At 43.3% G+C, this 24707-nt stretch overlaps 1 protein-coding gene across 8 annotated transcripts in view; it reads right to left on the bottom strand.

Moving 5' to 3' along the window:
* The window catches only part of arhgap23a (Rho GTPase activating protein 23a), a 77349-nt gene that overhangs the window by 22091 nt on the left and 30551 nt on the right, over nucleotides 1-24707 (bottom strand). For 2 of the 8 annotated variants that reach the window (XM_050069580.1, XM_050069582.1), the window contains exons 1-6: nucleotides 16662-17483; nucleotides 9519-9722; nucleotides 5066-5090; nucleotides 4589-4681; nucleotides 3618-3696; nucleotides 1389-1449 (exon numbers count right to left, since the gene is read on the bottom strand). In XM_050069580.1, the coding sequence (XP_049925537.1) occupies nucleotides 1389-1449; nucleotides 3618-3696; nucleotides 4589-4681; nucleotides 5066-5090; nucleotides 9519-9722; nucleotides 16662-16904 (705 nt within the window). In that variant the 5' untranslated portion in view covers nucleotides 16905-17483. Of the gene's footprint in view, nucleotides 1-409; nucleotides 675-1388; nucleotides 1450-3617; nucleotides 3697-4588; nucleotides 4682-5065; nucleotides 5091-9518; nucleotides 9723-16661; nucleotides 17484-24707 lie in introns of those variants that run through there. The other 6 variants (XM_050069586.1, XM_050069583.1, XM_050069581.1 and 3 more) reach the window with 5 other exon arrangements.

The raw sequence follows: 24707 nt of genomic DNA on the forward strand, positions 1-24707 counted from the left end.
AAGCCTTTAAGTGGAACGCTGTCTCGGCTCAACCTCTTCGCCACAGTTTGTCCCCAGGGCCTCAGCGCTCAACACAAACACATGCTAGCTAACAAACTGCATGAACTGCCTCAAGCAAAAGCCACTATTCTCACTGAAACAGCAGCAAATGTCGCCAGCAACGCTGTGTATACACACATACAGGATACTTATCCACACTGCGTCTCCTTAAGACTATTTCTGCAAATAACAAGTGTATAATCAGCTCAATACTTTATCAATTAGTCACACTGTCACATTTTAACCATTGCGTACAATTTCGACTCAACCTCATAACGCCAGAAAAACAAACATACTCTTGCTGACAATCAGTTTTCCACAGCACGATTAAGAAACACTAAATCACTCAGTCAAGTTTTTAAAGGTTTACCTACAGTGGCCAGCAGAATCTTTCCTCAGCCTGCGTGCTGAGCTTGTAGTCACCATAAACAGATACAGAGGAGGAAGCACAGAGGACGAGGCAGAAGACTGATCCTCACCAACACCTCTGCTGCTGAAACCTGTCGCTCCTCTCCCAGAAACAACCAGTCTGTTGCTTTTCTTTCTATTACTTTTTTCGTGAGTTTTCTATCTGTTGAGCTACTTGTTTTGTCCTCTGACGGATCCTTCCAAACTCCTTCTCTCCTCCCTCTCATTCTCTGCCTCACTCCACCCTGTGGGAGTGTGGAAGGAGGCGCAGCAATAGTGATGTCATGCTAGGAATGCAGCAGATACAGGCGTAGCAATGAGGGGAGGAGTGTGAGGACAGAGGAGTAGCTTTATAATTTTAAGACATGGCAGTTGTACGTAAATGAAGAACCAAGTTTTGGGCTTTTTCAGCAGGAACACTGACATTTCTGCATGTGTGATCATTTAAACCTGCTGGTATCTGGCTTTGTGTGTTGACATGTTGCGCTGGGTTAATGGGAGGGGCCAGGGATGATGCATGTCTCATCATGTGAGTGATCCGTGGAGCGACAAAAATGTGTTGTACAGTACATGGGTGTGCGAATGAACACGGAGCTTTTTTTCTTTTTTTTAACGTTAGCTTCAACAGTGAGGACAGCAGTAGCTTTAATGAATGTGTGTTGTCATCTAAACACAGAGAATGGAGCCTCTTAGTCACTCTGCAGCTATTCTAACAAAATCTTAACATTCTTTGACAATGACAGGGTGAATCCAGGTTGAACTCTGCTGACAGAATATATAATTTCATGCACTATCCTGAAAAAAAACAAACCAAAAAAAACAAAACAAAAACTAACAAATAACTGCCAGTTTGCTCGCCAAGCCATGTGTCTCAGTGTGTAATGCATGATACATGTAGGTTCATTTGTTTACAGAAGGTGCGTGAAAAAGCCCATACTCACACTTACCAACTGAAGCACGTCTTCATCTTTTGGCATAATGGAGAGCTCCAAAACACTTTCACTGCAAGACATGTACAGGGGAGGAAGCGGAGGGGAGGACAGGAGGAATTAAGACAAATGACACATAGATGGTGAAAGCTAGGTTCACATCCAATATCCTGACCTGGTGCTTGTTACAAAGTGTGAGACACAGAAATACAAAAAATATTCATCATCAAATTCAGCTCATCCCAAAATTCAAAAATACATTTTTCCTCTTACCCGTAGCACTATTTATCAGTCTAGATTGTTTTGGTGTGAGTTGTCAAGCGTTGAAGATATTTTCCATAGAGACGTCGGCCTTGTCTCAAATATAACATCACTAGATGGCTTGTGGTGCTCAAAGTGCCAAAAAATACATTTGAAAAACTTAACAGCAATGTCTTTTTTTTAGAAATCATGACCCGGTAACTTAAGTTAATCCACAGACTTTGGCTGAGTTCGTAGCAAAGCTTTTATTCAAATGAACGGTGGTGCATGGAACACCCTGTTGCATTAAGCAGGTGTGTTAGGCAGGTGTCTTTTAGTAGGGTGGGGTGAAATTCAGTTAAATCTAAAGAGACTGTACATTGCCAAAGCACAAAGAGAACATGTACAATAAAGGTGGGTGCATACCGTTGCAAAGAAACTTGTAAATCATAGCAAAACAGTGCACATACTTTTGAGATTGAAAATGCCTCTTCACATAGATCAGTTTCGCACACACTTATTCCTGTAACAATTATGGTCAGAGATCATTTTGTCACACTTACACTAAGATCTGGACCAAGATCCCACACTACATTAGAAAATAACCTTTATTACACATTTCAAACATGCATATAAACACTATATGATAGAGGGACATATCTGCACCAATTCAATCCACCAATTTAAATCCCATATCCCATTTTACACACTCCACTTCAGTCCGCTACTCTGCATTGTCTATGTAGCTGCCTACGTTTAGTTGTTTTGTCTCTGTTGATTGTTTCTGTATTTACTTTGTATTGTAGTGTGTTTTTGTTGCCTAACAGGAACCTGCTGAAAACCAGTTTTTAACTGAGTCAGGACAGTTGGCTGGTGTAGTTCAGTAGAGAGAAAATAGTTCCTACATGAAACTGCTCACAACAAGGTCTGTGGAAAATAGTTCCTACATGAAACTGCTCACAACAAGGTCTGTGGATTATCTTGAGAAACCAGGTCATGACTTCTGGAAAGAAACATTGTTGATGAGTTTTTTTAAATGTATTTTTTTTGGCACGTTGAGCACCACAAGCCGAGTGCCATCTAGTTCCATTATAATCGAGAGAAGGCAGACATCTCTACGACCGATATCTCCAACACTCTGCAACTCACATTAAAGCAATCTAGACTGACAAACAGCACTATAGGTGAGAGGAAAATAGCCTCAGTCCTGCTACAGTGTGCACCAGCTGACCTGCTGACTCTGTATCAGGCTTCATTGACTTCATCAGGTGGATCAGATATCAGCCAAATGCAAGTGATCCGCATCAAATACACTTTCATTGTCGATGTCTTATGATATCACTCTTTCCGGTTTGATTTACATTTAGTAAATCCCTGGCCTCATGTTACCATACATAACAGAGACCCTAATGAGTTTCATGCTGTGAGGTACACAGATTTAAATTTGGGAAAAAGAAGGCTCTGGTGTGAGTTGAGGAGTCATATTGGCAGAGAGCCTGAGTTCAAGTTTCTTAATTGCTATCAGCAGAGAAAAAGTCAGATTGTACATTCCTAAAACCAGCCAGCTGTAATGTAGCTGATGCTGACCTGTGGATTTCAGGTCCAACAGAAGGTCAGACATTAATATGAATGATAAAAATAGATTTCAGAATCTAACCAAAGCCTTCAGACAGAAAGAAAGCCAAAAAACATCATTAGGATAAAACAGTTTCACCAAATAAAACCTTACTGGTGTTCAAACATAAGTCCCGTATATGTATTAGTTCTTCAAACCCCTAATTTTCCCTCTGGAGCGCCGTGTTGTCTCTGTGAGTGCAGAGAGTCCACTGCTTCAGGCTACTCTTTTTAAAGGCAGAGAAAACTAAAACTAGCAACGATGTGTATGTATGTACCGGTATGTGTATGTCATCTCTATGGTAAGCTTGCAAAGCAAAAGCAAACGGATGGTTCACTAAATCAACAAGCTGAAGGCTCGACGCGCTGGCAGGCAGGAGGTCTTACCTGTTCTGAATAAGGGCTATCACCTGCGAGTACGTCTTTCCTAAAACGCTCTCTCCGTTCACTTTCACCAGCCGATCCCCTGCAAGACACAGACATATTATATATATTCAGCACATTTGACAGCATACAGGTCTGTGCGTTGACCTCTGACCCCTTGAGCAGGTGTAAGCTGAGAAAAAAAAAAGTACTTAAATTTTCTACAAACTAAAACTGAAACTAAAACTGAAAACATGCAAATAAGACACAAATAATATTATCTATATTAGGTGAGGTATTTAAAGTACCTCAGCCTAAGCCAACTCAAATGTAATCTTGCAGTTTTTAGCACTATAAAAAAATGTAAATGTCTCAAAGGCAGTTTCTTCTGGTGAAACTCAACACATCAATCACATTAAAATATGTCTCACGTCACCAGTAATTTGTCCCCAGACTGCAGATGTCAGGACATCTTATCCTTTTCTGAACTAACGCCCCAGAAAAAATGTTAGATAACTATATGTTCAAAGATTGTAGGAATTCCTGGTGACTTCATGCAAGCTGAAACATATACAAATAGCTTAGAGTATGTTTGCATGTGTTCACACTAGCATGTGACTTTCTGGATGTGACAGCTTGTGTTACAGCGTGCACACTGGAGTACTGGTTGGGTCTGTGTGAGCTGCTGGCAGTGGACTGCTGTCCTGCCACAGCAGCAAGACACAACAGGAACACTTCAGTACATCTGTCACATTCACATGGACTTAACTGTTTGAGTCGTCAGACTGGTATCTGTATTATATCACCCAAAGGCGTTAAAAACTAACCTACAACATTGGGATAAATAAATTCTTCATGTAATCTTGTGCTGTTTTCATTCTCGGCTGCACCTCCTCCTGCTCTGAATCGACAGCGTCACATGACCGGAGCTCTCTCCAGCAGATTTCCAATGCAAATCAGGATGTTCACACTCTTGCACCATATGTTCCCTTTACCTGTGCACAAGCCCGCCTGGTGGGCCGGACCTTTTTCTCTCACACTCTTCACAAATATGGTGTCCATTGGCTCCAGACGACCTTTCTGATACCCTGCATGACAAAAGACAAAGAATAAAAATAAAAATGCATATGAACTTTTTAGAAATAAAACTTTAGGTTGCTACTGGTATTTAAAGATGAGAACTTTTCAATTAATGCTTTTGAGAACTTGTGTTAATGTTTATCCTGGTTAAGGGAATATATAAATCCTAAACATTTACTGGCTATCATTGCTTTCATGTAAATAACTTAATGCAGTCAGACTCGATCACTTTAGATGCAGTGCTGCATGATGTCCTGTAGGGGGCACACGTAGGCTGCAGAGCAGAGGTGAAAGGAGGGACTAGAGGAGATCCCAGTTCATTACATCATCATTATCCCACTGGGCAAGGTGTTAAATTGTTGCCTGATGAGAAAGAGATAGAGACCGCTTACCCTTTCCGTTGCCGTTCTCCTCATCCTGCAAACAACAGAGACAGAATTAATACTCAAATTCAAGCCAGATTTATTTAAAGAGCACGCTGAAAGACATCCAGTGAAGACCAAAGTGCTTTACAGAGGAAATTAAAACACAATTAAATCATTAAAAAAGGATATACATAGGAAACACAACACTGCATGTAAAGATGAAATGGTAAAAGGAACTAAATGTGAATATTACAGAAGAGAAATGGCTGTGCATTTGGAGAACACACTCAAAATAGCCATGTTGGAGAAGATGTGGGGCAAAAAATGAAGACAATTCAAATGTATTTTCACTTTGAAATTGTACAGTTATGGGGAAATGTCCATGACATACCTCAGCCATATATAACACTGCACTTTGGTAATACATCAGAAGATACTGCGTTAGGGGAAGACAGATATCTGCTGAAAATCTTGTAGGCAGCTTGTAAAAAGGCCATTACACAGAGGTGATACAAGGCAGAGCCATTAACACAAGATGGATGGCGGAAAATTGTTAAAGATCTATATGATACGGAACAATTAACCCATAGGATAAGAGGATAAGCTGAGAGAAATGGGAGAAATGGATGATGTTTACATGTCAACAAGATAAACAGAAGAACAACTGAATAAGTCGCAGGAATGAAATGTCTTATTTAGCTTGAGGACATTTGGGGTCATTCATTGACATTTAGGCAAAAAGTCTATCGCTGCCTTCACACAAACAATTCCTCATACACGGAGCTGTTCTGAAGTGCTTATGCTCCAGGTTTAAACTTTACCAATAAAAGTCTGACTCTACTATGACCAGATCTGTAAAGCTGAGTCAATTTCTCCTAATCAACTCTTTCCACAATAAAAAGTATCTCTCAGGTCACAAGTCCACTATAAAGGTATGAGTGACTAGAGTCGGGAGAACTTGAAATCTACACCTCCATAAACCTCAGACCAAAGCAGGAGTTTTAAGTGTCCTTTATGTCACGCTAACCTGCAGTGAGTTGGTTTACTGGCTTCCTAAAATGCCGGTGAATTCCCCGGTATCTCGAGCCAAACCTCCTGAGTCAGACCTGTTTGCTTTTATGTGCTTTACATGTTGGAGTGCAGCACCGACACTGACACTGACTTTCAGGTTAGACCGTCTGCAGGTGCTCAATGTGACGTCATGCGTCAGAGTCTGAAGCACACGCACTGAGCTGTCAGCAGTGAGAATGCTGGTGGGGAGATTTGATAGCTGCAGTTTGTCTGATCATGCCCACACACACACACACACACACACACACATACACTTACACACGCAAACACACGTACTAAGCTGAGTGGACAGTTTGGGGTTAGGGGCACGGTGGGCTGACTGCTGCCTGGCTTTATCCTACGCTGAGTGGGCTCATTCCTGGCTCTGCAGACAATGGTGGGGGGTTTAGAGGCAGAGAAAGGAGAGCTGCCGACCCCAGAATGGAGCTCCGAGCTGGGGACACTCGACAACTGAGCAGCCCCAGTGTGAAAGCATCCCGTACAGAGGAGGAGACCGTGAGAGGTGGGCACAAGACTCTGGGTATATGGGTCAAATGTACACACTTGTAAAACATGAAGCAGCTGGAGGCGATTATACACACATTTAAAACTAGCTATCCTCATATTTCTATTGATACCTGACATTGATAATAAAAATTATGAGATCGGGATTTCTTTTAAATCTATAACACTAATTTTGTTCATTGAAAGACAGAGAAGAATGACCTTCTCTAGCCCTACGCATTCCCAGTTCAGCATACAAGGGAATTTGTAAACGTAATGCTGTATCTTTTTCTCCTCTTCACTATCTTTTAATAAACATGTACAGTCATTTATTTGGAAGAAGTTTTAGTCTAAAGTGATGTACAAATAAGGAAGAATTTAAAAAGTCACAGTAGGTCAGAAGCTGTTGAAAATAAGTGCCACAGGGGTGGGGCTGGGGGCGATCAATTAAAGGCAAAAACGCCCCAAAAAATATCTTAAAAAAAAAAAAAAAAAGTCAAAACTCTGTAAAATCTTTAAAAGTAGTAACAGTATCTGTTAAAGTGAAATCTTGAGCTCCAAACGGCTAATGTTTTTTTTTTTAAAAGTTAAGTTTTGCATACGTCGTTATATATTAACATTAACATGAAAAAGTGCATTCTACTTCTCACTTAACACATTTTACCATCATATATTACCTTAAGTGAAAACAACTTTATTTTAAAAAGGGTGTCTGCCATTTGCATTTAAAAGCCTCCAGGCTCTAGTTTCACACTAAATACATATTTGTTTTTCATATTGCTTTGAGGGGTAGGTCAGATATCAGAGTACTATTAATGCAAATTGGAACAACACCCAAGCAACAGGTGAAAAAGTACATGAGGTTAACTCTGGATTTATGTGCTCTTCAGATGGTGAAGTGATTCTGAGTCGGGAGATTGTTCTTCCAACTTTGGTGTGTTCATGAGCTTTAACTCGTAAAGTGGAAACAACATGAACGCTACACAGAAGATATGTTGTATTTTATTGCTCAGAGCACTGAAGCTTTGTTTTATCAGGTGATTTTATCCCAGACTTGTTGCTGCACCAGTACATCCCCTGAAACTCCAAAAATATTGCTTTCCCTGACTAAAGCTAATAAAGAACATTTGTAACTAACAGTTACAGCCTAATACCATATTACAAATTACATGAGAGCAAAAAACTGACAAGCAAAAAGTGAATTAATTAAAGGCTTATTATCATCAACTGGACATTTATATTTGTCCGCCATGTTTCTGCATATACGACCTATGGTTTCAGCTTGGTGACTCATGTACCATAATTCTATTGCTCCGACTTGAGGAGGTGTTTATGTGAATTTTCCCGGTTGGAAACTCACTTCTCTGTTTATTCAAACACCACATAAATGCAGTATAAATAGGTACCATCACTGCCAGAGTGGTTCTATAGTGCACTTTTTCACCAACTGAGTGGGTTGAGTCAATATTTTGATCAATTTCATTGCTTGTTGCTGTATTTTGCTGTTTAAAATGGCCCTCCATTTTATGAAGGGGACATATCAAAATTATTTAAAAATATGGTTGTGTTTCATTCTACCTAAGGTGTCGGTGTCTGAAAAACTAAAGCCCTTTTGAGGGTTTGTGCCTGTATTAACTGTGTCCTTCACCACCTTTGAAAACAAAATTCTGACTCCGAAGTGCCACAAAGCTCAGTTTAAAATTCCACTTGACACAAGGTTAAAGGGTCACACAGCAAGGCAGAGGTGCACTGAATATTCTTTTTTATTTTTAATTAGCAGAGTGCCAGAAAGGTCCTCCAGCTATTTTCAAAGACAGAGGGGAGTTCTGCTGGGACCACACAGGAGAAGGATCCCTGTTCTAGATAATGTAATTGTAGACTCTTGAAGACTGTCAGGACCTGCAGACACCATGAAATGAGTGCCCAACTGGGTCATGCACCCGCTAGGCCTCTGATAATTGGACACTATGAGGGTAATTTGGGAGACTTCCACCAAGTCTCTCCAGATAAGAACGGGCGGCTCTATGGGTCCAATTGTCCCAAAAACACCATGTGACCCTCGAGGCAGAGGAGACGAGGACAGAACCGGGGCCAAAGGCCAGCAGTGGGCCTATTGTTCGGGGCTGGCCTGGTACAGCCAGACTGCCAGAGAGTGGTACCAGGCTAAGACAACAGATCTCATTCAATCTGTGTTCCTATCTGCAGCTGCTGGATGGTGGGGTGGTAGAACAATAATAGACGCCTTGTTTCAGCTGGCCCACCCCACCCCAGCCTCCATATCCCTCAATTTCACATCTGGAGCCGTTTGCCCCCACACCTCAAAGAGCTAAATAACCACTCATTCCAAAACACCAGAACAATCCCGACTTCACCAAAGACTGAAAACAAGGCCCGTAAAGAGTGAAGAGACACTGAAAAACAATTAGGAGTTTTCAGTCCGTCTGGCAGAGTATGGATGTGCTCTTTATATCCTTCAAAATGTGAAAGTTTGAGTCTTTATTTAGTCTCCAAATCTAGTCCCTCCCTTTCCTTACAAACACTTTGACGTGCTTGGTTTGTTCGGTCTGTTGTCTCCAATCAGCTTGTTTTCTTTCTGTCTGCGAGTTCTCTCTGCTCAGCTCAACCCAGCTGACCCTCCACTGCAGCATGATTGGCTTTATCTCCGCTTAAATTGGCTCTGTCCTGGGTTCAGCAAGTTAAACGTAAGGCTTTTGAAACCCTTTAAATGCCAGCTAAGATGAAATGGAGACCATGTGTGCTGTAAAAATAAACATGGAAGTTGGAAAAAAAGGACTTGACGACACTTGACACTAAATCAAAAGAAAGAAAAACACTAGATCTGTCTGCAAAACTGTTTATATTTAACATAATTCAGCACACTTCGACATCTTGATACTCAAATCGTTCAAGGACCTATAGGTCTCACCTTGAGGTTGGTGTGCAGGGCGGACTCTGGGGGGTAAACGATGAAATGGCGCAGCGTGAAGCCGAAACCCTGGGAGTTCTTATGGAGGACCAGCGTCCGGGGACCCTTCCAGCCCATGCCGACCCCCTCCCTTCCCGGCCGGGTCGCCATCGGCGGCCGAGGGTTGTCACCGGTTGAGGAGAGACCATCCCTCCGCCCCTTACCCTGTGGACACAGACAGAGAGATTCAGTCAGATTCAGGATGTTTTTAATACATATTTTCTTATTCGATTAAATGATAAGTAAAGTAAAATCACCAAATCTTAGATTATCACATTTACAGATGAAGAAAACATACAAAATTATTCCCATAATTAGCACAATGACTTAAGAAATATTCCATTTTTTTGATGCAACACTTCCTGATTCTCTGGAGATGCACAAGGCCACTCCAGAAGGACACACCGGTGACATCAACCCCTGACTGCTGGGTATTACATTAGCCGCTTCCTCATGCAGTCCTGAATGTAGCTCAGAGTCAAGTCAGACTCACAACAAGAGCCCATCGCACCTGAGGGGTGCATCCAGACATGACCAAGGAGGGAAACCCAGTTCTGACCACACTGACCTCGGTTGTATCACAGGAAGAGAAGGGGGGAATCTGAACGAGGCGGGAATGAAGGCAGATTTCCCTCCCGCAGTTCTCTAAACATCTCATTCCTGAGGCGGAGTAAATAAGCCCAGCTCGCTCAGCTGACAGACACACGTGAGAACTATCACCCTCATGCTGCCCCAACGACCCACATCTGTCAGTCAGACACAATCACCTGACCAAACAGGCGGGAGCGAGAAGCAGGAGGAGGAGGAGGTCAAGAAAAGAAAGTATTTCACTGCTGGAAATGCCCAAAATTCACCAGTTCCAGCTTCTAAAATATAAATGTTTGCTGATTTTCTTTGTATTCTACTATAGTAAACAGAATATATTTGGGTTTTGGACTGTTTATTGGACAGAACAGACAATTGAAATCATTTTGTTTACTATTTTCTGACGCTTTATAGACCAGAGTAAGTACTTACACAAAATAACAGGCAGATTAATTCATAATTTGAAAAAGCATTAGTTGCCACCCTAGACTGCTTCATAGCTTATTAAAAATGGTATTGATATACTTTAGGATGCTTCAAAAATAAATGGTGAATAACCTCAGTAAGAAATAACAGCACTAGAACTCTAGCCCAACAGCTGCACTCATCTCTGCTCCTACACAGCCCCTCTGTTTTAGTTTAATCCACCAACAGCTCACGAGAAATGGGTTTAATATGAGTCATGCTGGAAATCACCCATCCTTGTTATACTAAGATGATGAAGAGTATGACAATGGGGGAAAAGGTCGCCACCTCACAGCACCTCAGTCCACAAGAACATGGACAGACAGCTATATTTATGGCACTCCAGGTGCAGTTTGGTACGCCTGGTTTTCTTGCCAGAAAACTTCAGCCGAAATAAAAGAGAGCGCTCCAGGGGTCTGATTAAACAAAGACAATCAGGTGAACAAGACAGTTGTGAACATGCCCTTAAAGGATACAAAAGTCTGGCTGATTCATACATTTACTAAAAATCTTTTGACTAAATACTATCCTTTACCAGTGAGCTAACCAAAAGACCAACCTCCGAAACTTTTTTGTTTTAAGTGTGAGAATGTGTGTGTTTTAATGTCAGTGGGTCAGAGGTGAACATGTCTAGACTACAAGCAGCATCCTCCCCAAAATGCACACCCCACATTCTACCTTCCACACACAAACACACACTGATACGCAACAAATACAGACACACACACACTTGACCTGACAGGCCTGTATATATGCGGCTGCACAACAACAGGAAGTGGCAGGCTGGAGGCAGGAAGTGTGGTAGGGTTGTGGGGCGGGATAACCAAATGCTCCTATAAATAAAACCCCTCAGAGATCTTATACTCTCCATCATGGAGGCACATCCACTCGTTCACTCCTCTTTATCCTTCCTTCCATGTACCTCCGCTCACTTCTCCTCCCATCTACCTCCTCTTCCTCTCTCCCCACATGCTTCCATGTGATGAAAATTCGGCTGCGCTAACTTTTCTTCCTCCTCCACTTCAAACGACATTTAGATTTCCTTCTGAAATACGTTTTGCAGATACATGTTGGAGAAAACTTGTTCTATATGTACAAATACCCCTCTCCAAAGGAAATTCTTAAGTTATATATGAAGCGTATATTTTGTAGATGAGCTACATAAATCTTAGTGACACTCAGAGGCTGATCTTTAGTCTGGCAGTCTACACAATGTAAAGTGACCCCTGCTATTTCCTCAAAGAGGCAAGCGTTGAGGTCTATTATGTTGCATGAGAGCAGCATAAAGAAGTGAAAGGAGGAGTGTTTGGGGTGTCATATAAAAATAAAGAAAAGAAAGAGGAAATGAAAGAGCAAGAGGGTGAAAAGGAGGAAGAGACAGAGCGAATTCCTCAGAGGGAGCGGTTTGGCTTGGACAAGTCGAAGCACACACTGTAACAGGCAGAGGAGGGGAGGGAGCACGGAGAGAGAGAGTGAATGAGAGGAGAAGGATGAGGAGGACGAAGAGGAGGAGTATCGGGCCCCAGCGAGGGACAGGCTCCAGCACGCCGGTTTCGACCGCATGGTCCCTCCCGGCGCTGGGAATACCAAACCCTGTGATTACCCAAAACACACAGGGTCTGACTGGGTCTCGAGCCAGCACTGTTTCCCACTCGGCTGATCTGGACTCTGTGGGACGTGTGTCTCTGCTCAGCCTTTCTGCCGAGTCTACAGTTCACCTTTTTTCCCCCGAGGCCAGAAAAAATCCACTCTCGTACCTGCCACCTTGGCACGACCAGTTTGTCTTTTGACAGTTTCACACAAAAGCAAAAAAAAGATCCAAACTTGCTGACGCGCTCTGGCTTCTTCAGACACTCTGTTTAACCAACAAGGCACTTGGAAAAAATTTAGTGGTTTTTAAGTCTAAACTTGACTTCCTATGCAGGCTTCGGGCGCAGAAAAGGGAAACCTCGCTCTTGTTATGCTGAGAAAAGAAGACATTTAGTATTTCCTCCGCTCCGACTGGGAATTTATCCTTCTAACACTCTTTTTGCCTGACACGTTTTCGCCTCTTGAAGCCAATTACAATAACAAAATAAACTCTGAATGCCCTTCAGATAATACAGAGCCTTGAGGGAACCCATTACCACCTGAATGATGTCATTAAAACACACACGCAAAAAAAGCCACCCTGAGAAACAATTGCTCTTGAATATGCAGAGCTGCTTGTAATGCCACACGACAGCTTCCTGCTTTGAGTGTGTGTTTAGTGGGTAAAGTGGTGTACTTTGACGACACACACAGAAGCAAGCTCTTCCCCGTGGATATTTCCCCTCCTGATTTCAATTAGAGAGCATATCATTAAGATGCATGACTGAAAAGACAGAATATAATTGGTCTGAGGAGAGCGAGGAAGTCCTGCTGACAGGATTACAACACTTCTGTTTTGTTAGAAATGCAAATCTGTATTAAAAAAATGTTCTAACAAACAGTGTCAGTGATAATCTTCCATAAAATCTGGTAAAAATGGATTTTCTGTTTGTAAGAGGCTTTTCTAGGACATGATGATAGTGTCATGCTGCAGTCAAAACTGTTGGTAACCGCATACGTGTTGGTTAGGACAAGCACTCCGCTCCTCACTTCATCCAGAGGTAAAGCAGTACGCAGGAATGCAGTGGCCGTCGGGGGAGCTGCGCTCCTGCTAAAACCCCAGCAGGGCAGAACAATAATGCTCTTTTAAACAGCTGAGAGCTGCAACCTGTTTGAAAAGTGGAGCTTTATGCACGTTACAAATGCTGACGAGCCTTTAATCCTGATAGCTGTCTGCACCCACGGCCCCTGAACTGGGCTGCCAAGAGGGAGCGGAACGGTGATGATTCCTGGACTCACCGGCCACACGGAGAGCATGCTGCACCACCACTGCAGGTCTAAATGCATCCTATGTCTCATGGAGGAGATGCATGATGAGTGTATGAATATCAAGCCGAGCTCTTAAATCTCCAACCAAAGTACACAACCTGCCTTTTGAACTGAGCATTCAAAATAAAGACATGCAGCACGAGTTCAAATGCTGCCTATCGCTCTGTAATTTACATAACCAGATGTTTTATGAGCCGAGCATGTGAGTCTATGTGTGTGTGTGTGTGTGTGTGTGTGTGTGTGTGTTTGCACGCACCTCTGTGTCAATAAGAATACAGTATGTGTGCTCAAAAACCAGTTCAACCCCATTGCCGGTTCAACTCGGCCAACAGGTGATGATGCAATGACGGTTAAACAGGGTTTTCTACTCAACAGCAAAACATATTGTACTTTTCCTTTGTCTCACTGACACCTGCCACACTGCTCGTGATGACTGGAATATTTTATATGTGTTGTGGTTGTTTTGCTATTCTAATTCAAATTCAGAGCCCAGGAGGAGGAGGAGAAGGAGGAGGAGGACGAGGCGCTGCAGTTCTAGAATAACTTTTACAGGATGACTTGGTGGCCCGGTGGGCAGAGGCACGTGGCATGTAGTTAGTGTGTGACATGATGTGGGTTCAAAACTGGCCTGGCGCTTTTCATCCTTCCTGCTTCTACTGTCTGAGGGGATGGTTCATTAAATCCCAATTTTTCGTGCAATTAACAATATAAAAGTGGTGATTCTACACTTCTCAAGAAGGGGTATCACATTTCTCCCATCATAAGGGCTGGGTATGCCAGTACCAACACCTGTAGACTCAAAGTGATACTGATATAACGTACTCAATTTGATACCTTTTTTCCATTTCATTTGATACCCATCATGTGAATGGAAGCATTCCGTTGCGTAAAATGCCACCAGACGCCACAGACGTGTAGTACAGCCAAAACTTTTTGGTGACGTCTGGACACAATTAACTGCCAACTTTGCAAATAAGCTGTGTGCAATTTCACCACACCACAGACTGTATGGGTTGTAGCTGAAAAAGTAGTGGGCCAATCACATGGTGCATTAAATCGAAGGCCTGCAGTGATTGGCTGTGAGCAAAACCATGCAAATAGTCTTTTTTTTTTTTTAGATCTGGGTACAAAACTGATCAAATGCAGGTGTCGCTTGACTGGAGGAGTTTAGATACTACTTGGTACTGGGTTATTTCAGTTGATACCTTGAAGGTAATGAGGGCAGGTCTTTCTATATTCCCATCAATGTGAGTTGAGGGTGGATTTTGATCATCGTAACACACTATGGGTATTTTTCTAGTTGTGAGGGCTGCTGTCGGTAAGTAAATGCACCACTGGAGAAAAAAACCCTCTAAAAACTGCTCACTGTACGAAGATGGACGCTAATCCTACGATCACCAAAGGCATATCAACGAAATTACAGCAAACAAAAATCCCGAACTCGTGATGCTGTCTCTCTGTAACAACCCCCCTCTCCTTAAACAAACTGTGTACAGTGTGTGTTTGTCTCAGCTGTGTTCATACAGCCTCTCCTCCCCCTACACTCACATTCCTGATTGTGGCATTTCTTAACTGTGTCAGCGAGTCATCATGAAGTGGGGGGATGGCAACATCTAGGCAAAGGGTTTAAAAAAAAAAAAAAAAAAGAGGAGGTGATATTCTACATAAATGCCCCAGCTAAAATGAGATCATGTGGGGAGGTGATGCCCTGAATTCTGAGGGCACTGTGGGGGGAGGGGATGAGCTATCGCACAGCTTCCACAACACCTCGCTATAAGTGGCACTTAGCAGCCCCTCTTCATCTGCCTCCAGCCACTAATTAGAAACCCCTCCAAGGAAGGAAAGGGTCAATACGCTACACCAACAGAATCACACGCACGAAAACACATGTAAACTGTGGAAAAATAGGACTGAAGCGGCACAGGGTGGAGGATAAATCGACCTTAGTTTCATTTTATCCCTGCTGACAGAGGCTAATGTATATTTTAAATGCACAATTCATAGTATCTATCATTGTAAGTGTGTTGACAAACAATGAAAGCTACATGAGGACATAGTCTTTATTGACATAAAATCATGAATAATTTAATGTTTGAATCTTAAATATTTAACTGATCTTTGTACTGATGGCTATTTGTGGCTTGTGGTGATCACTGAGTCACTGTTGACACAACTTTGTTTACCATTACATCTCTGCAATTGCAAAGTAAACCAGCCAAACACCACAATAATCAGACTAAATATACCCACTCCCGACAAAACAGAGCTCACAGGTAAGTAACAGCTGAAGGAAATGTTTAGAGCTGCAATATATTTCATTTTGGGACAATAAAAGTTTGAATCTAACTGCATCTTAATCCATCACCACATCCTTTCCCGGAAAGTCTACAAGACAATGGGCGCCAAATAAAAACAGCCTGAAGGCAACACAACTGTGTGTTCAGAGACACTCTAAGGTTAAAGAATCTGTCAGCAGCCGAGTGGTTAAAAGACTTCAGACAATGGGTACAGTTACAAGGAAACTTGTTGACACGAGTAACTGAAAACATCCCACGCAGTGGTTTCTGGAGAGTATTCTGCTGATATCACTGTGTGTATTTCTGGGGAACCACAGAAGTCACAGCGGGCGGCAAACAATACATTTGCATCATCGTCTAAGTATGTAAAACGCAAGAAGAGCTTCTTGCATGGTCGTCTTAATTTATGGTTAGATGATTAATCGACGAGTTTAGCAACAGAAACTTAATGAGCAACAATTTTTAACGATCCACTGATGGTTTTAAATATGAGAATCCAACATATTTAAAGGTTCAAGCTTCTCCAGTGTGAGAATTTGCAGCTTTTTTCTATCTTACATTGCACAAAACCCCTTTAAACTTATTTTAAATATATAATTAGAAGATGACACCTTTGGCTCTTATTTCCTGACATGGCTAAAACAAAACAATTAATCAATTATTCTGAAAATAACTGATCATCACCTACTTCGGCAATGCATAAAAACTGTCCTCATCAGATTATTTTTACAGCCTCCAACTAAAACACTCGATCAGTAAGAGCAAATCCACCAAGCATTAACTGCAGCACAGGACCGATGCTTTAAATCAGTGACTCCATGTCCGGCCACTAGAGGAGGACTGGGTGACCTCTCCTTACCCTGGGCTGGTGAGAGCTCTTGCTGTGCCCAGTGGGCATGGCAGGCGGTGCGGGCGGCGGCGCTGAACCTGTGGCACTGCGGAGCACTGCCAGCCAGATGCAGCGAGGTTCAGGGGAGCTGCAGTCTACCCCCACCGGGTTCTGGAAGCTCCAGTCGGACCCGGCTGGCGCAGGGCACGGGAGCATAGCAGCGGGCATTGGGGCGTGGAGTTTTCTCAGATCCGCATCACTCGCTGCCCACATGGGCTGCTCACACACTCTACGCAAGGTCGTGGACAATGTCCAGACGCAGAAATACAGAAGATTCGGCTAAAAGAAGAAGACGGGGTGGTTTTAGTGGAGCTTTGCAAATCCTCCTCTGGGATCCTCCAGTCAATCAAGAGTCTGAACTTCCCGTCTCCTGGCTCCAATCCATCGCTGTCACTGCCGAGCCTCCAGAAAGTTTAATCCCACAAGTTCCACATCACAGCCTCCTCCTGACCTCCGGGAATCAGCTCGGCCAGACTCTCACAAACATTCAAACACTCTCAGAGGGGTTTCAGTCCAGAGGAAGCAGAAGGCAGCAGATGGAGGAGTGTGTGTGGCGCAGGGATCAGAGGTAGGTCTGGTTTCACTACAGACACACACAGAGAACAACTGACAGCGTCCCTCCCGTTGGTGTCCGGTGATGTTCTGCATACAAAGCCACTCTGTCCACCCCCAAAACACACACTGCTGTCCCAGAGGGCTGGATTCTCTGTCTCTCCTCCCTCCCACTGCCCACTCTCTTCTCTCTCTCTCTTTTCTTCCCTCTTTCTCTCTAGTGCCGAACAAATCCCTTCATCCAACTCTCATCTCTATCCCAAACTCTCTTTATGTGAGCAAGCATCGGCTATTTCATCCCTCACTCTGTTCCTCCTTTGCCGTTTTGCTTCTCTTTCTTCCTTGTTTTTGTTACTTAATCCGTATTCAAACAATTGCTCCCTCCCTCCACACTAACCGGTCCGACAGTCGTCAGCAAACAAACAGCTGTAATGTACAGTAAAGTGGAGCCCTGCGGCTTAATCCAAGAACAGTGGACATCACTGAGTTGCAGTCGAAGGGGCTCCAGATGGAGACATCTCCTGTGTGGGCTAAATCCACTGTAGATCTTTCCTGTGCTGCATAAAGGCTGCACGTGTGCTGCATGTGTGTGTGTGAGCGACACCAACCCAAGTGACAAAGCTGTGATCCCAGGCCGCTAAAACTCCACAAAAGCCTGCCCTGCCTACGCCGCCTCCCCTCCACCCAGAGGGGAGACAAACAAAAAAAGGGAAAGAGAAAGAGGCCAATTTCCAGCACCAAAAGAAAACATTTGCCTTGCTGCTGTGTTCACTGTTTCACTGCCTTTCTTTTCGCTTAAGAGGGAAAAATATAGAGGAGGGAAGATGATAATGAGAGGAGAAAACTCTGAAGAAAGAGAGCACTCTCAAAATAAAACGGCAGCTACTGGATGTCAACATGACCTCTTTATCAAACTCCCTCACACACCCATACAGCACAGTGACACCTAAACACCACACCACTAAATCAGTCAAAAAGGCAAACTCGCCCACGCCACAGAGTTCTCACCAAACAGCCAGGCGTCCAGGAAACGTGTGAGAGCGGCAGACAGGTGACCATGCTGTTGCAGACGTCTGACTTTCCCGTCCAGTGTTCATTGTTGTCAACACGCTGCAACATCCGTTACCAACGAGGTTAGACAGGTTTCACCTGCCGCACAGCGGGGCAAGTATCAACTCGACTGGAGCAGGCTGGCGTCGGCACAGAGACTGTACCCTCTGGATATGCTGCTCTTCGCCCTATGAGAACAAATACTTCAGGCTTGAATAGGGTGTTAAGACTGATGAGGTGATAAATTAAAGGAAATATGATCTGAGGGCTATGAAAATATATACCGTTATATAAAGAGTGATCACTGTAAGATGATTTTTTTATCTAATCTTACGAGTGCAGTCGAGCTTTAATAAAAAGTAAAGTTTTGAGCACTGCCAAGAATATACATGCAGTTACAGGAAAAATAAACAATAAATAGACAACAAAATGAGGATGAAAACACAAAAGATTAAAGTAATTTTCCTGATGTGTTGTCTGTGGGCTATTCCAACACTTTAATATTGCAATTTTATTAATATGAGTGACTCCCAGGAGACAGATTTAAAAGAAGAGAAACATCAATTAAGCAGAGTACAAGATATCCTAAATTCATATGCTGGCTTATGCTGGAAAAGATCTAGTTTGTACAAAATGTTGGGAAAGCAAAAGTGGTTATGGTTGAACGGCCACTCTTGAAGGCGGGGTGAAATGCTGGTCGGCTTGATAATTGTTTTAATGTGGGAGTAATGGCGCACATTTTCAGACTGTTTCTCCTGGAAGGCATTCATGGTGTTGCCCTCAGTTATACATATGAAAGTGGCCAAAAATATTTGTGTAAAAATGACAGAAGAGAGCTCGAGAGAAGCTTATACCCTGCCTACTTTCTAACCTCCTCTGTATCGGTCAAGTTCCAAAACCCTGGATCCTACACTTCCCATAATGCAACTCAGTAGTACTTGGTTTTAGACCTCCCTGCCTGGTAAACGCCCATGCCATTAAAACTCTATAACCCCAGTTTTCCAACACAGACTCTACATCCAAGATCAAGTCTAATGATATTTACATTACTGAGGGTGTTTTCAGAGCCAGTAGTGCTCCACATGAAGAGTTAACTGATCTCGATGAGCAGTAAGTACCTCTTTAAAGACACTTCTAAAAAGTGTCCTGGTGAAGAAAAGTTTGCTACCATCAACTAATAACAGCTATTAAAAGCAACTGTCCATACCAGAGTGAACTGTACTGTTTATAAATTCCCTTTTGTCATCTGCAAAAAACATTTTTTCTTTTCAGAAGTTACATAGCGTCACTTTAGAGGACCTTTTCTACAGTAATCACAGACTAGGTTTAGTTGGATCTACACTCCAATTCATCCCTGGTTTAAATAGTTTATAAAGTCAGCACACACTTTCACTAATACACACACACACACACACACACACACACACACACACACACATCATTTATGTGTGAACACAAAGGCTGCGTCTCCTATGCATGCACACACACACAAACACACGCCACATGTCCCACTGAGTCACAGCTGAGTATAAATACACCAGGCTATGTAATTAGGGTTCCTCATAAAGTCAGAAGCTGCTGTGGCTGTGGGGGGTTTCTCTTCTCTCTCTCTCTAGCATGGGTTCCATGCACCGCCACATGGAACCGCCCTGCGGAGAGACGAGTGGATCCCTGGCGGGGCTCAGGAGGAGGTCTGATTCTTCTCTAGGAGAAAGAGAAGTGAGAGAAGACCACACCCGTGCGCGAGGAAATCGCAGACGGCTGCCAGTGTGTCGAGCAGCAGTCGGATCATAGCGCAACTCTGGTGGGAAGCCAGATAAGGGTTTAATATCTGAAAATACACAAGCGCTCCGTTTCACAGCGGCAGCTCTGAGTGGGGATTTCATATCACGTTTTTTCACAATAACAGTTAGTGTTGGCAAGGAGGGAGCAGTACCTAATTTGGAAACAAAAGGTCTCTGTCCATCCAGCTCCCCCTCTTTCTCTCCCTTTCTCCTTTTCATGAACCATGGAGGCATTTACACAAAGAGGAGGACGAGCGTGAAGAGGGAGGGGGGAAAAAAACTCAAAGTTGACAAAAGAGAAATGAACAAAAAGGCGTTGAGTTACAGTTTACATGTAGGACACACAGTCACACATGAGGAGTTGTGACAATAGCACCCCCCCCCCCCCCACACACACACACACACACACACACACACATCAGTGACTGACCCACGCTGTCTGCTGTGTGCCTGAAGCAAGCCCGAGCAGGCCGCACATCCATCACCTGCATGTGGGCCTGATGTACATCGCTGCAGCATACCTGCATTATCTATTTGACTGCTGAATAAACACACATTGCACCCTGGAGACGACACAAACGCCATATTACTTATTTTCTATCATAACCTGCAGCACAAAGCTCTCAAAGTCAGGAAATCAGGCCGACACGCGCTGCTAAGCTCCAAGGAGCGACGCTTCGTTGCCCTCTGCTCTCTGATAACAAACACATCAGTGGGAAAGTGAAAGGGGAGAGGAAGGAGGGAGGTGGGGCGGTATACAGCAGAGCACGGTTGTCGGTGTAACGGGCAGATTAGTTTGGTGATATGTTTTAATCCCCTTCACACTCATAACATGACCGCCGGCCAACAGATTAACGCACAGAGGCCTCCCTCCTCTTTTTCCACTGTGGCTTCCTCGCAAGACAAAACAAAGTTTCTCTCCTCTCTTCTGCGCCGGCACACTGAAACATAAAGTGTGAGGAGGAGGAATAAGCTGAGGCTCGACGGGAAATACACAGGAAAGAGAAGAAGACTGCTGAGTGAGCCTTTAGTTGGCGTGTCACAAACAAACCAGGCTGCAGACACAACTATGGGGTGTTTTCTCTAAACACAGGCTGCGACAATTCAGAAAAAGTACAGACAGGGTCAGTGAAGGACAGGCTGCGGTTGGTGCTCACAATGAAACTCCTAAAAAGTGACACAACAAAGCCTCGGCAGAGATGAAGGTATCCATTTATGCCAGAAAATGAAGTTTTAAAAGAGGAGTTCAGAGACGCGTCCTCAGCTCAGAGTGTGAATCCTGTCCCCTACTGGTGAGAGAAACACTGTACTGGCACGCTCCTGATTCAACATGTGGCATGGGAGGTTTCATGTGTTGCTGCAGCAGCCAAATGAATTGTGTGTGTCATCACACTGGTGCCATGAATGAAAAAAACGTGAACCACAAAAATATGCATGATGCACAGCAGTGGTTTCCAACCTCCCAAAAGGGTTCACAAGATAAATCAGAGGGGTCACAATGTCAGTAAAGGGATGAGGGAGAATCAAAAACATACTTTTACTACACAAAATGATGTGTATTTTTTCATTCTGTTTCCTTATTGTGAAATAGTGCACAGTTTCCTGCCTGTAAAAGTATTGAAATAAGGCAATTTTGAGAGGGGAAAATCCAAAAAGGTTCGGAGTAGGTCTGGGTAGCATTTAAATTTTGAAAAAAACAACTTTGTGTAAATAACATGTAGTCTAAAATTGGAAGAGGCCCTGGTTTAAAATCAGGAAATATATGATTAAAGAATAACAGGCCCAAGAAACTGATGGAGCATTTGATATAGACCCACTGGTGCACAGTGATGGAGGTCGATCTCTCCATCTAGACAGCCACTATCAGTAATCTGTCTGGTTTCTACACAAAAAAACGTGAAAAAAATCAGACGCAGCTGTTTTAAGCAGGTTAATTTTAACTTTAATCTCCAGTAAATCCCCGTGTCATAGAACCTATAGGCCTATTTGGCTGCACTCAGAGCAGTAGTTACCACCAGCAGCCACTAGAGGGCAGCTGCAACACAGAGTCTAGCAGCAGATGGGTGGGGAGAAGCCCACTGGGACACATGGGAGAGCAAAGGGTGGGGACTCAACATGCAGCACTTACAGTTGCAGTTTTTGATTGCTGCAGCGGCAGGCATAGGGACCTGTGTGCAGGGTGAGCTGACCTATAAGCAGTTATCTGTGCTCTCGTGTCTGTTACTAATTAATAACATCAGAGGCGGGGTGGGAGACTGCGGCCGGAGATCAGAGAGGTCACACCTGTTGTGGGCTTTAAGGTGGAAACAATCTTGGGAAGTCCAGAGACGAGAGCAGGTGGACTCGGAGGCAAAATGTACGAGGGTCAGATATCACATCAACCCACAGCTGAGGGGAGCTGTGTGGTCCACCCCCAACCACCAACCCCCCCTCCTTCCTGACTGACCAGGACCGATACAACAACAACAACAACAACAATGCACAGCTTACTCCTGCAGACCTGAGGATTAAAGCAGTTAAAGCAGCCCACCTGACCGTGTGCGCCTCCTCAAGACGCTAACGCATTATGCATGCATTCTTTACATGTGCTGGTTCACGCCATGACGCCATGTGAGTGCTGTCAGCCTGGAAACAATTAGCTCGACCAAAAGCCTTGACACAAATATTCACTCTTTATTCACCTTTATGTAAGCACCTCACTCATCTGAATATATAAAGATTAAACAGCCGACACAGTAACACGCTCTTAATGATCAATACAAATCACAGTTCATCAATCACCTGGTCTATAACATGTAAGAAGATAGCGATAAATAGTTTCCCTGAATCCAAGCTAACATCTTCAAATGTCTCATTTTGTCCGACAGCCCAGAATTTAAAAATATTCAGTTTACAGTGACATAAAAGAGTCAAACTTTGGAGAAGCTGAAACCAGAAAATGACTGAATTTTTTGGTCAAGAATTATTGCAGAATAATTTTCTGTCCAGTTGTAGTTTTCTCTGTTTTGGCTCTACAAAAAAAGATATACTGATAATGAATGTCTTTATTTATACATGAGTACATATACAGTAAATGTTGGCTCAAGCAAACTGCAACCCCAGCCAAAACACACACAAAAAAGACCCTTTTGGGCTTTATAACACAAAACCTGACGTGTTCATCATGCTACATCTGCCACAAGGGAACGTGGGATACGTGAGTCAGCCAGCCAGCCAGCCAAGCATCTACGTAGGCAAAAAAAAAGCCAGATAGAGAGTGGGAAAGAGAGCATGATGGAGGGGAGGGGGGGGATAACAGATGTTGGAAAGTGAACACCAGGGGAGAGAATAAAAAATGAGGGCAGAGAGTGATCTAAAGCAGAAACAGGAGTGAGGAAGTTGGAGAGAGCAGATGGTGAAGAGAGAGCAATGACACATGCACATATTTACTCACAGCTACACTCTAATTACCTCTCATACATCTCTTTATCGTAACATCAGCGGCACTGACTTTATAGAGGCCGGTCTGCGTGACTGACGGCTAAATGACATTAACACACATTTGCTACCGTGTGTGTCGGTCACATTCAGTGGAGTCTTGGTATGTTAATGAATTATTAAACGCTTTTCGACTTGTGTTAGTGTGTTTTTCGCATGTGTACAGTATGTTGGGGAAGGATCAGTTGCATATGAACCTTTGACCCCGTTTCACAAAGTGCAGCCATAGTCCAGAGAGACTTGCGTGATCCAAATCGTAAGTATGACTGTGCGTGTGTGAGAGGCAGTGATACTGATATGGAGAACCACAGCAAAATAACACAGCCATTATGTTTCCCTGCGCAGTAAGTGGAGAGATGGTGCTCCACTTTCACCCAATTAGCAGGGAGTGTCTGTGTTCTCCAGTGGAGAGCTTTCTCCATGTTCAGGTCACATCTACAACAAAACAGCTCAAAAGAAGAGAGAGATACGTCTCAAGTTGTCCACCTCACGTGCTCTTTTTCCCTTGGATTTCCTGCAGTTGCAACTGTTGATAGTTTTGGCTTTAAAGATATCTGACATTGCCTCAATACTAACAGAGGTAAAGAAAACTGATTGTGGGGCTCTAAGTGCTGTAGAATTACATTAAAAAAGTGGGTCTGGCAAGTGGGACAGAGATCTTATTTGCATAAAATTGTTTTTATTTATCCCGTCACAAACAGTTTTATCTATTAGTGCTTATCGAATAACACCAAAGACTGAAGATAATTGTCTTGTTTAATTTTTATCCGCCTTAATCTCAAACTCATGGTTAACTGCACAATACATAGGTTTCACCCACATCCTCTAACGCCACCCATAAACTTCGGGGTTCCCACACATTTTCATGGACAAAATATCAAAACTCTTCCATGACTTTTCAAGGACCTATTATATTTTTTTTTTGTTGTCCTCTTGCCCATAATTGTAATTTCAGCTAGCTGGCATACACAGGAGAGACCGAACATTGGTAGGAAATAAAAAGACGTACGTGATAGTAAACAAACGTCACACATCGATGCATATTAGAGCTACGATACGTCGACAGCTTTGGAAAATACATTTTCCATTATGTTACATTACGAGGAATCCATGGAAGACTACTATAACAATTTCATTGCACACAACAAAATTC

The sequence above is a fragment of the Epinephelus moara genome, chromosome 18 (genome assembly GCF_006386435.1).
Source record: "Epinephelus moara isolate mb chromosome 18, YSFRI_EMoa_1.0, whole genome shotgun sequence".
Classification (NCBI taxonomy): domain Eukaryota; kingdom Metazoa; phylum Chordata; class Actinopteri; order Perciformes; family Serranidae; genus Epinephelus; species Epinephelus moara.